At 45.2% G+C, this 12972-nt stretch overlaps 1 protein-coding gene across 1 annotated transcript in view; it reads left to right on the forward strand.

Moving 5' to 3' along the window:
- The window catches only part of ninl (ninein-like), a 36650-nt gene that overhangs the window by 21594 nt on the left and 2084 nt on the right, over positions 1–12972 (forward strand). The window contains exons 13-28 of the mRNA XM_070840498.1: positions 621–707; positions 1718–1871; positions 3447–3512; positions 4274–4398; positions 4500–4580; positions 5371–5504; positions 5822–5959; positions 6883–8382; positions 9250–9354; positions 10548–10617; positions 10704–10871; positions 11392–11508; positions 11776–11889; positions 12195–12341; positions 12539–12688; positions 12783–12896. Of these exons, the coding sequence (XP_070696599.1) occupies positions 621–707; positions 1718–1871; positions 3447–3512; positions 4274–4398; positions 4500–4580; positions 5371–5504; positions 5822–5959; positions 6883–8382; positions 9250–9354; positions 10548–10617; positions 10704–10871; positions 11392–11508; positions 11776–11889; positions 12195–12341; positions 12539–12688; positions 12783–12896 (3270 nt within the window). The remainder of the gene's footprint in view (positions 1–620; positions 708–1717; positions 1872–3446; positions 3513–4273; positions 4399–4499; positions 4581–5370; positions 5505–5821; positions 5960–6882; positions 8383–9249; positions 9355–10547; positions 10618–10703; positions 10872–11391; positions 11509–11775; positions 11890–12194; positions 12342–12538; positions 12689–12782; positions 12897–12972) is intronic.

Consider the following 12972-nt stretch of genomic DNA (forward strand, 5'->3'; position numbering starts at 1 on the left):
TTGTGGAATACTCCTTTTCATTGACCATGTAAACGGCTTATTCTGCCATAGGGGGGTTGGGGGGGGGGGCGGTCTTTAAGAGGCTGTAGTGGGCTCAGTTTCAAAGCTAGTGTAGGTCTCTAGTGTATGTATGCTATATAGTGTGTATAGTGGAGGCAGATATAGGTGACAATGATGACAGCAAGCAAAAATACCAATGTAGCCAAATATAGGGAAATATTTCTGTTCTATCAAATTGCTGTCACACTCCTCAACCAAAAAAAATGTAAATTGAAATAGTTTTGTTAGTGCGTTGGTGTATGTTGGTGTGTGAATGTTGTGTGTGTGTGTGCGCATGAGTATGTGTATGTTGTATATTGTGTACGTTGTGTGTGCATGCTGTGTGTGGGTGTGTGTCGTGTGTGTCACCACCGTGTATACACACACACACACACACAGTCACACTCGGTGGTGTAAGGTAACTCGTCTCCTTGTAGCTGATAGATTATTGATGAGAGTTTCCTCTGTGACTTCACTTCATTCTTCGTCTTGTCTTCTTCTCTTCGTCTGATGAAGATTCTGACTTTTGATCGGCTGATTGATGGTCACACTAGATCATTAATATGTTGTTTGATTGACAGTTTGGCAGCTTGGACGCGGCAGCTGCTGGTCTGAGTCACGAGGAGCGTTTCTCCGAAATTGTCAAAGACTACGAGCAGCAGTGCAGGGTAAGCAGTCAGATGTTTTTATGTTTTTACTTTAAGTCTGTCTGTTGGTGCTGTGTTCAGTCTTCTCTCAACCTGCTGCCACTTCACATCATTTTACAAAAACAAAAGAAAGAAAAAAAAAAAATATCGCTCTCTTCAAAGCCACCAGACTCCTTTGACAAAAACAATAATTTTGTGTTTTTAAATGGTAGAGACATGTTGTCGATCTTTACATACAGTCAGTTGTCTGAATAGTGAGTAGTAGAATAGTTTTAATTTCTGTTTTTGTTGCACCTGAATGCCTCATGTTGGGTCAAAAGAAAATCAAGGTGAGAACACCTGTATGAGTGTGTTGCTTATGTGTGTGTGTGACTGTGTGTGAGCTGATCTCTCAGAAGCTAAAACACCAGATCAATTCACATTCTCACCATATTGATCCTTCAGTGATTTATACGGCTAAATGTAACGTTAATGCTGATTAGTATTGCGTTTTTTTAAATGCTGTGGTTTCTTCAGTGTGATTCTTTGTCTTTGTTAATTATTTTTCCTTCCAAGAAGAAGCACTAATGTTAGCTGACATTTCTGGTAAAGACATGATGTCGATGAAATAGAAATAGATAAATCAACTTCTGATCCAGAGACAGAGCAGCTCCTTTAACAAGACTTTAATACTTTTTAGGCATAAAGACAGTGGTCAGTTTGTCTTCTTATTCACTGATAAAAACATTTAGTCAGTTTGTGTTTCTAAAGGTTATTTTTAATTCAGCTTTAGCATTGTTTTTGTTGTGGAAAAAGGTTGTCAGTGAATATATTTCACATTATATCAAGCATTTTAATTTGCACTCTGACTATTAAATCCACGCTTTTATCCAGTATGTACAACATGATTAGAATTAAATAGAGTAACTATACTACATACTGTGGTGTACTACTGGAAACACTGTTGGTGTGTGTGTCTGCATGCAGGTAGATTCATGTATAGTGTGTGGGTACTGAAAGTGTTTTTGGGTGTATGTGTGTGGGGTGTTCAGGAGCTGCGGGACAGAAACGATGAGCTAAGCTCAGAGGTGGAGCTGCTGAAGAGTCAGAGGATCGACAGGAAGTCCAGACGAGCTGCAGGAGACACTACTGTCGCTGCTCTGAGCTGGACTGAACAACAGTCCGACAGCACAGAGTCAGACTCTGGTAACACACACACAACATACTAACAACAGAATAATTGATCTGCTATTATTGATTCTGATCATTGATGATTCATGTGCTGATCACTGAATGACTTCATATCAATAACACACAATCACTGATGATTGATCAGATTCCATTTTAATGGAGTACTCTGGTGCCCTGCAGCGATGTCTTTGTGACAGCAGGTAGAGTCTCTTCATATGGTTTTAAATCCAGAGAGCTGACCAGAGCTCTGATTGGCTGTCAGGAGTTGTAATGATTGATTTTTGTCATCCAATCACAAAGAAGATCCAACAGTAACACGGTAACGGGAGCTGGATCCACATCAGGGGAAAATGAGACACTAATATTTTATTATCCTTTAACCTGCTAATTGTTTGGCCAGTAAAATGTCAAAAAATAGGGAAAAGTCTTGTTTTATTGACCAACAGTCAAAACCCTAGAAAATTGTTTTATTTCGTACTTGTGTTTTTTTAACACATCCATCATTAAAACATTGACTCCTTTCATGTCCCCGTCAAACTTCCAGTGAAAGTCTCTGCTGTCAATCCAGCATAGGTCATCTGTGGGGTTCGTTCAGATCCAATGAGTTTTTGACAGTGTGGGGGTTGTCTGCGAGGACAGACTGAGGTATCAAAAAAAAAAAATCAGTTCCTAGCATCTCCAACACTGAAGCACCAAGAAAAAAGTGACTGTGGGGAAAGTGGTTTTTCAGTGGTTTTCTTTCTGGTGGTAGAAACCGCCTCTGTGATAGAGGTGCGTTTTAACTTCAAAGACAAACAAATGTTTCTGATAGAAAGCTGTCACTCTACACCTGCTCCATCAGTTTATTTGATCAAACTGATAGTTCAAAGCTAGTTAGCATGTAAGCTAACAACAGTCATTTGTAGACAGTCTGTCAACCTGTTGTTAAACAACAGTGAATTACAACCTTCACTGAGCAGAAGAACAGTACAGTACAGTACGTAGTTAATAATGTTCAATGATTATTCATGCACCGCAGCCCTGTCTTCTTCCCACCATCCACACAATGTTCACCACATGATGCATAGTTCATTGAGTTATTCAGGTTCTTTGTAAATCTGCTGTGATACAAGATGAAGGCTCCAGAAAAGTAATGTTGTTGATGGTCATGGAAAAGTCATAAAGTCATATCACATGATAGCTAATCATAAAAAACAGCATGCAGCTTGAAATAAAAAAAATAAATATGAAAACTAAATGTTTAAATTCAAATATAAACAGCTGAGATGAGTGACAGGAGAGCTGTCTGTTGAAACTGTGATTTTGTAACAGGACTTCAGTACCTGTTGAGCAGGTCTCACCTGTTCAGGTAGACAGATGTACACACCCACACACACACACACACACAGACACACACTGACATATGCTTCTGTCTGCTGGTTTTTGACTGTCTCATCATGTCTCACAGTGAGTCTGTCTATCACGCCTCAGTCTCAAAGCCTCCTCATGTTTCCTGATTTCTGTTCCTTGTTTTCACGTTATTTATAGAAAGAGTACGACTTACTGGCTCACACTGGGTGTGTTACTGTGTGTGTGTTGTTTTTTGTTTAGATGAGTCGGACATGAAGCGCAGCTCGTCTCCTTTGGTCAGGAAGAAGCTACTTGCAGATAAAACCGGTGAGCAACACGACCTGCTCACCTTCAGTACAATACTCCGGAGATACGGTTGTAATGAGCGTGATAGGCTGAGAAACTTGGAGCCAAATACATCCTTTTTGTTTAACCACATACAACAGTTACATTTCTCTCTTAAAGCCACCAGACTCCTCTGACAAAAACAGTAATTTTACCTCTCAGAACACAGGAATTTCTGGTCTTGATCACCGAGTTGGTTTGTGTAATTGTGTGTTGCTCAAATTTTGTGTTGGACCTGAACTAACCCTTTAAAGAACCAAAGTCACACAATTACACAAATAAACTAACTGATAGAGGCAGCAGTGGACTAGCCACTCCTGTGTCCTGTGAGGTCCTTTTGTCAAAGGAGAATCTTACAGGTTTATCTCTGTAGCGATCACGATTACCTTGCAGCCATTGCAGCCCATTAGGCGGCTGCAGGCTAAGGAGATCTACTGGACCAAATCCAGCACTTTTTGTACCTACCAGTCACTTAGACACCAGATTGTGTACAAGTAGGACCCGGGTTTATAAATACTGGAGTTACCCTTTAATACAAATTGAATGCATATAAGTTCATAAAATCTTAGTCCAAATACACGTCAAATTCAGTAGAATTTGAGGTGTTCTATCCACCACAAAGAGACATGGCTGCAATGTTTTATGAAGTATCAAACCAGATGGGGGGGTCAGCTGACCTGGAGTCAGCATGGCCATGTGATGTAAGCCTGTTGGGTGATCCTGTCTGTGTCGTCCTGTCTCAGCTCTGTGCTCACTAGACAGCCTGTCTGGTCCTGCTGTCAGTATCCAGACTGAACTGGCTCTGGAGCAGCTGGAGCAGAAACACAGCCAGGAGCTGCAGCAGCTACACATCCAGCTGGAAACACAGGTAACACACACTTCAAGTAACACACATGCTGGTAAGACACATCAGACGGGTAAAAGGCTTTGACTTGATGCTGCCTCCTCCTCCTCCTCCTCCTCCTCCAGGTGAACTACTATGAGCGCAGTCTGGAGCTGATGAGACAGAGTATGGAGGTTGAACGAAAAGACATCTCTCAGGCCTTCAAGGTACAAACAGGAGAAATGATGCAGTTTGACACGTTTACAGCAGCACAACACATTAACTATAACATGGGGTCAAAACCACAGAAAAAAAGGGGACGTACAGTTGTATATGCATTTTTTATTTAGCATTTCTCTGCAGTCCAACAGTGATGCTGCTGAGATCTAAGTCAAGCTGACTGACCCACTTGTAATGTGATTGTTTATGGAAATATGTCTCCTCATCTACAGTGTATGATTTTGATTTTTTTCCAAGATCCATCCTTGATTTAAAAAGTCAACGAAAGTTGCGGTAAAGTCGCAATACGTGTCCAATTGGTCTCAGAATATCGTGATAGTATCAAATCAGGAGAAGAGTATCGTTGCAGCCCCTGAATCATTTGGGCTGTGAGAGGTCATTCAGCATACAGGCAGACGTGCACAAAAGATATTAGTCCTGTTTGGTCCAGGAGTTTGAGAGACACGCATGAACAAATGCATGATAAATGAATCAACAATATTAAAACACTTCATATGAACCCAGATTGTATTGTCATTGTTGACATATCTTTGATGTGGCTTCTTGCTGATAGCTGTAGTCTCTACAGTAATACACATGTAGAGTATGTTAGGATAAAAATATGGTGTATGGTGAGACATCTTTGCAAAGCAACATCTTTGGAGATGTTGATATATTTGGTCTAGCTGATGTTTTACTGTTTCTGTACAGTTCTGGTAATTATTATTATATTTGAGTTTTCACTCAGGAATTAGTGTGGTGTACAAAGGCTTTTATTGACTCCAATCATGTTGTCAGCTGGAGATCAGTGAGCTGGAGGAACAGAAAGCTCAGGCGGAGCAGCAGGTGAAGAAGCTGAAGGAGACTGTGGACAAACTGCAGACTCAGATCCAACATGGAGGAGGAGGGTGGAGCAACGAGCAGGAGCGCAGGTGAGGAAGGTGACACTTTAGTACAGAGGCTTTTTGATGGTTTCATCTGCAGTTGAAATATTTCCCCAGAGCACACTGGTATTTTCACATAGTATGAAAAAACGACCCCTATAGACTCTTTAATATGTGTTCAAACACAGTTTTAACCTCAGCTCTCAGGCCGACTCTGAACTCTGGAGGCTCCATTGTTTTGTACATTAAGTTCCTGTGGTGCTAATTCCACTATAGAGGCTGTGGTGTTTCTGATATTCTGTCCATCCTGTGGAGCCAGCTCCACGTCTGGTTTTGGACCACATTAAGTGTTGGTATTTTCCCAGGATGCAGTGGGAGCGGGCAGAGCTGGAGCAGAACTTTGCCAGAGAGATCAGCAACCTGGTCCAGAGACTGAGTGCTGAGAAGGATCAGCTGGAGGCTGAACTGAAGCTGAACATGGACCAGGAAATGATGCTGGTCAGGTGGGTGGTGACAACACATCTATCTGATATCTGCTGTCGATTACCTAACATGCACCGGTTGCAATGGCTGCAACGTAATCCATTGTGGCAACTGTACCTGATCAAAGTACATCCACTAAATGTGTTTTTTCCACTGACAGGCTCAGATTGTTATTCTACGTATCTGACAACATTATAGAAAGGATCCCTACAGAGACAGACCTGGAAGATCCTTTTGGTTTAATCACAAACAGCCATTATATTGCTCTCTTCAAAGACACCAGACTCCATTGATTTTTTTTTTCCAATAATTTTTGCAGTTGCCCGAAAGGATTACATTGCAGCCTGTTTGGTGTTTGCTGGCTGAAGTGATCTACTGGACCAGTTCCAACAGTTTTTGTACCTACCAGTTATTTAGACACCAAAATATGTACAAATGGAATCCAATTTTAAAAACACAAGAGTTCCCCTTTAAAACATTTATATACAAATAAGGCCAAGACTAGACTTCTTGATCAAAGCGAAGTTTTAACGTTTAACAATGTGACTTGTGACATCATAATTTCATTTCTATAAAATACAGATGTGTGCATGTATTCACCTTTACCTGAGGAAGACCATCTGTGGTCCCGATGTAAGATGTACCGTACTGCATGTACATAAAGTTACATGTGCAATCTTACATTGTTTAATATAAGAAATACAGATTGGTGCAGCTTTAAGATTAATTCAGTTACATAAGAAATATGAGAAACATCTTCAACATCCTATAAACCAAGAAACATGCAAATGTGAGTATCACCGGTGGACGACTCAGGCATTTAAGTTTTCACCAAATAACTGGAAATGTTACGACTATGTATGACCACCTCCATCACCCAGTGTGTTTATCAATTAACACTGCGTAACAACCTACATATGGCTGTATAATAAACTCTGAGCAGGGAAGAAGCAGAGCGGCAGCTCTCTCAGATGAAGCTGCAGCATGCAGAGGGTCAGCGCCGCCTCCTCCATCAGCTCCACTGGGAGCGCCAGCGGCTGCAGGAGCAGAGAGGATTCTGGGAGAACCGGCTCAGCCAATCAGAGCAGGAGAAGCTGCTGTGTGAAGAGAGAGCCGGGGAGGAGCAGGCCAGGATCTGCAGTCAGTTCTCTTTGGAGAAGAAGAGGGTGCAGGAGCAGCACGAGGAGGAGGTCTGTCAGCTGAAGGAACAGGTCTCCAGCTTACAGAAAGTCATACAAAATTCCAATCTGCAGATCAGCCAGTCTGAGGCCAGGTTAGAGGAGCTCAGAGAGCGCTGTGATCAGTTAGAGGACGATCTTGAAGCTTGTCGTGGGCGTTGTTCTGAGCTGGAGGCCAGACTGGAGGAGGCCTGCACTCAGCTGGAGGAGAGCATCACCTTCCTTGAGTCCCACGAGGTTCTGAATAAAAGCCTCGCCTCAGAGAAAAGCTCTGTGGAAGAGGAGTTGCAGCAGGTGAAGACCAGGGAGGAGCAGCTGCTGGTTCAGGTGACTCAGCTCAAAGAGGAGCTGGAAAACCTCCAGGCTTTGTCGGACAGCATCCTGCAGGACCGGGAGGTGGTGGCGGATAACTGCAGCCGCCTCTCCAGCGCGTTCATCCAGCAGCAGGCGCAGCTCAAAGCCAAGGAGCAGACAGTTAATGCCCTGAAGTCAGAGTTGCAGAGTCTGCAGGACACCATGAGGACCAAGGCAGAGTGTCTCTCCAAACTGACTACTGAACTGGACTTGCTGAAGACAGACCGCGACAGGCTGATCCAGGACCTGAAGGACCAGGCCATGGCTGTGGACAACCTGCAGCTGGAGCTGGACGGCGTCTCTGAAGAGTTAGACAGGAGGAGGAGCAGTGAAGAGGATCTGCAGGAGGCTTTGAAGCAAGAGCAGACCAGGACCTTGCAGCTCCAGTCCAGTCTGGATGAGGAGAAGGAGGAGGTCTGTCGTTTAAGCCAGGAGAACAGAAGCTACACCCGGCTGGCTGACCAGCTCTCCAACCAGATTGTAGAGATGGAGGAGGAAATCTCCACACTCCGAGACCACCTCAGAGAGCTTAGCTCCCAGCTCAACGAGACTGCAGACCTGGTCCTGGTCCTCAGGAGGCAGCTTAATGCCAAAACCAGTGAGGTGGATAAGCTACGGGTCGAGCTGGCAGACAGAGCTGATCACTTACGGCAAACCCAGGCCTCTTCTGAGAGGCATAACCACGACATCCAGCAGCTGACCAACCAGCTTGAAGCCAAGGATCAAGACCTGGACCAAGCCAGGCAGCAGGTCCTTCAGCTGCAGCAGGCCCTGCAGGACTCTCATAGGCAGCTGAGGATGGCGGAGCAGGACTTTGAACTGGAGAAGAGGGGGATGACGCAGCAGCTGATGGAGCTGGAGAAGCTGGTCCTGGCCCTGGAGGAGGTGATGGACCCGGCCACTCCACACAGGTTTGTGGAGCATGAGACCAATTCCGGGATCCAAAACCTGGTCCGAAAGATGACTAACCTCCATCTGCCGCCGTGCTTTAAACTTTGAGTATTTGAATAACTAACTGCATCAATCATCTGACTGAGACATCACTTCTTTCCACAGGTAGAAACGCAGCTAACGGAATGAAATGCTGATCAGTTTATCACCCACAATGCACTGCGTTCTTTAACTCCTCACCTCATCTCTAACTGAATGACAAACGCATGACAGACTGTTCATCACTTTCTGTGTCATCCCGTCTGTCTGTCTGTGTTTTTCCGTTTTCTTTTAGCTTTGAATTTTAAACTCAAATGTTTGCTGAAAATTCTGTGTTAATCATTCTGGTTTTCATTTTAGTACAAGCTTTGTATTTGACAAGAGGAAGGCTCCTTTCTTCTGACAGAAAATCCTGATTTAAGACCTCAGTTTGCTTCAAATGAACTGTAACGTGACAAGTTCAAAATGAGGTTGAAGTCATGATTTTTGTTTTATTGCAAAGATCTAATCGATGATCTGTGGGTCTTACAGTCGATAGGAAACGTGGGGGCCTTTTACATGTCTGTCCCAGAGGCCCACTGCGTCATAATCCATCGATGTCCAAGAAGCACTTAGTTTGAAGCAGACTGAGGCTTTCCGCCACCTAATCTGTAGATACACAAATTAAGCACTTTCTGAATCAGTGGTATAATAAATCTACACTTTTAAATGAGCTCAGTAACTTCTTTAGATGGCTTATTTCATCATGTTTCAGTAACATTTGGCAGAGTGATTTGTATTCCTCAAAATGAGCTAGCTGAGGTTTGTTGTGGTTTGTGTGGTGATTCGGGTTGGGTTGTTGGCTGCAGGACTCAGCTGGAAGAGGCTCGATCAGAGAATGGAGCTCTTCAGGAACGACTAAGTGTCCTCCAGCAGGATGTCCAGAACCTGGAGGATGACGTCGCCAAGAAGAGGTGAGGAAACATTTTTATATTTCTGTATGTACTGAAAAAACAAGGACCGTGATGTCGCCCGGTATGGCGCAGACGGGGCCCCACCCTGGAGCCAGGCAAGGGGTTGGGGCTCGCATGCGAGCGCCTGGTGGCCGGCGGCCCAGCCCGAAAGGACGGCGTGGGTCCGACCTCCTGTGGGCCCACCACCCGCAGAGGGAGCCGTAGGGGTCGGGTGCTATGTGGAACAGGCGGCGGTCGAGGCAGAGTGCCCTGACGACCCGGGCCTCGGAAACAGGGTCTTATTCACGAGTGGGGGAAAGATGGAGCGTGAGATCGACAGGCGGATCGGTGCAGCGTCTGCAGTGATGCCGTCACTGTATCGGTCCGTTGTGGTGAAGAGGGAGCTGAGCCAAAAGGCAAAGCTCTCGATTTACCAGTCGATCTACGTTCCTACCCTCACCTATGGTCATGAGCTTTGGGTCATGACCGAAAGAACGAGATCACGGATACAAGCGGCTGAAATGAGTTTCCTCCGCAGGGTGGCCGGACTCACCCTTAGTGATAGGGTGAGGAGCTCAGCCATCCGGGAAGAGCTCGGAGTAGAGCCGCTGCTCCTCCACATCGAGAGGAGCCAGCTGAGGTGGCTCGGGCATCTGTTTCGGATGCCTCCTGGAGGTTTTCCGGGCATGTCCCACCGGAAGGAGGCCCCGGGGAAGACCCAGGACACGCTGGAGGGGCTACGTCTCTCGCCTGGCCTGGGAACGCCTCGGGGTCCCACCGGACGAGCTGGAGGAGGTGACTGGGGCCAGGGAAGTCTGGGCATCTCTGCTAAAACTGCTGCCCCCGCGACCCGACTCCGGATAAGCGGCTGAAGATGGATGGATGGATGGATGGATGTCAGAGAGAACAAGAGAAAACTAGAGAAATAATATTTAACAGGGCCAACACAGAACAATAACAATAACATCACGCAGTGCAAATTGAGCAGGAACACACAGTGTGTGTTTTCCAACTATCTTCTGTCCTCTGGTTTGATAACGAAATAAGAGACAAGACGAGCAAGCTGTGGCTCACAGTGTTCTTTTCTGTCCTGCTCCTCCTCCTTTTGTCAGTAGAGACCAAAGTTAATATTTTTAACAGCAGCTTTGGTTCAGTTTTGTTCTGCAGCACAGTCAGATAAAATAAATAAAACTGAGCTGTACTGCTTCTGTCAGGAGGAAACTGGAGGAGATGGAGAGAGAACGCGAAAGGAGCAGAGAAGAAGAAGAGAGGCTCCACAAAGAGGTGAGAAACTGATCCGTCACCTCTGACCTGTGGAGAAGACAAAAGGAAAGACTGTTCAACCTTCCTCCTCTTCTGTGTGTCTGCAGAACTCCAGGTATCGTGAGGAGGTTCTGGATCTGAGCAGCAGGAACCTACAGCTCAGTAACGACAATGCCGAGCTGAGCGCCCGTCTCCGTGGCGACCAGGAGGCGATCCGGATGCTGCGTGAGCGCTTGGCAACAGCCTCTAAGGAGCAGGAGGACGAGGGAGCTACGGTGAGCAAAGTGAAGGAGGCAAAACTCTTTTCTCTTTGTCTCGTTCATCGTGTTTCTCTGACTCACCAATGTATTTGAAGGATAACTCCTGTATTTTTACATATTTTTGTGTCTAAATAGTTGGTAGTACTAGTTGGTAAAAAAAAGTACTGATTGAGGCAGCGGTAGACCAGCTCCCATGATCTGTGAGGTGAAATGACCCCACGGAGGATCCCTACAGAGAAGGACCTGTAAAATCCTTTTTGTTAAACCACAAACAGTCGTTATATCGCTCTCTGAAAAGACACCAGACTCCATTGACAAAAACTGCATTTTACATTTTACTGCACAGAACACAGGAGTTGCTGGTCTACAGCTGCCTTGATCAGTTAGTTAGTTTGTGTTATTGTGTGACTTTTGTGTTTTAAAGGGCTAATTTGGATCCAACACAATATTTGTGTAACACACAATAATTCATCTTAATCTTAGAATTATCTTTGACTTGAAACCTTTATCAGCTATGTGGGTGGGGTGGTTTCAGGTGCGGCAGATGCAGGATGCAGCGCTGCAGCAAGAGAGAGAGAAGCTGCAGCAGCAGGCAGCCTGGACGCAGGAGAGACAGCTGCTGGAGAGAGAGCTCCAGTCCTGCAAGGAGAGGGTACTTCAAACACCGCTATCTTGTCTTTATCAGTCACTGGTCTAATTTACCTGGCCTTCACACGTCTTCAGGTGTGGAACAGAGAATTTTAGGTCCTGTGGCTCCTCAATTTCTGTTAGGTTGCAAAGGGGTTTATTTCTATTGTGAGATGTGTTTTGAAGCTCTAAATCTCGTACACTATGGCCTTCAATGATTAACTCAATGTTTATGACTGTGTGTAAGGATGCTGGCAGTAGTTAGATTTAATTAAATGTTTGAATTTCACAGCTGGGTCGTCTGTCGGAGCTGGAGGCCGAGCTCAGCACTGTGACTCTGAAGCTGCAGTGGCTGGAGGAGGACAAGACCAAACTGCTAAGAGAGGCTGACGACCGAAACAACAAGGTCACAGCTCACAGGATGATAAACTACCAGACAATAAACAACAGAATAATAAACTACTGGATAATAATTAAGTACAGAATAAAGTAAATGACAAGAATAAACCACACAATGACAAACTACAGGACAAAAAAACAATAGAATAATAAACCACACAATGACACTACAGGATGTTCAAGTACAAGATAATAATGAATAGTGATGATAATTAACTACAAGGATAATAATAAACCACAGAAAAATGATGAAGGACAATAATAAACTAGAGACTCCACTTGGATGTGAATGTTTGTCTTTGTCTCCATCAGGTGGAGAAGCTCCAGCAGGCTGCACTCTCTCTGGAGTCGGAGGCCGAGCTGCTTCGCTCTCAGCTCCGTGCCGTCACTCAGGAGAAACTCGGCCACGCCCAGGAAGTGAGCGACCAGCAGAGGACACTGCAAGATGCTCAGAGCAAGGTCAGTACTGAGGAAACAATGTGACCCTCTTATAGCTGAGACAAGAGTCTATCAAATCCTCCTCTTTAAGTCTCATCTTTGAACCAAGGGTTCAGTTTGTTGTCCTGCTGGTTCTTCTCCTGGACCTCCTACTGGTCCTCCTGTTGGGCGTAAGGTGTTGTTACAGCAACCTGTCTTGTGTTGCTGTGGTTTGGCAGATGGAGGAACTGGAGACTTGTGTCAGGAGGCTGATGAGAGAGAAAGAGGAGCTTTGTCATGCTCTGGAGGAGCATGAGGAGCAGGCCTCCGTCACTCTGCAGGAGGAGACCCAGAGACTGAGAGTCCAGAACCAGGAGCTCCAGCACAAGGTACCAGTCACTAAAACCCTTTAGTGAAGATGATGGCAGATAAGCGAGGGTTTTCCCTGAGCAGGTCTGAGTGACTATGTTTGATGTTTCTCAGCTGTCGGACCTGCAGGTCCAGGGTCTGGAGGTCCACAAACTGACCCAGGAGCAGCAGAACCTGAAGACCAAACTGAACGAGCTGGAGACGGCACGGACGCAGGCCCAGGACCAGGTCAGGACTCCAGCTGATCCTAAACACTGACTTGAGCCCCTGAAATCAGAGTTGTATGTTCGTTGTATGAATGTGT

The sequence above is a fragment of the Pempheris klunzingeri genome, chromosome 12, assembly GCF_042242105.1.
Source record: "Pempheris klunzingeri isolate RE-2024b chromosome 12, fPemKlu1.hap1, whole genome shotgun sequence".
NCBI classification, from domain to species: domain Eukaryota; kingdom Metazoa; phylum Chordata; class Actinopteri; order Acropomatiformes; family Pempheridae; genus Pempheris; species Pempheris klunzingeri.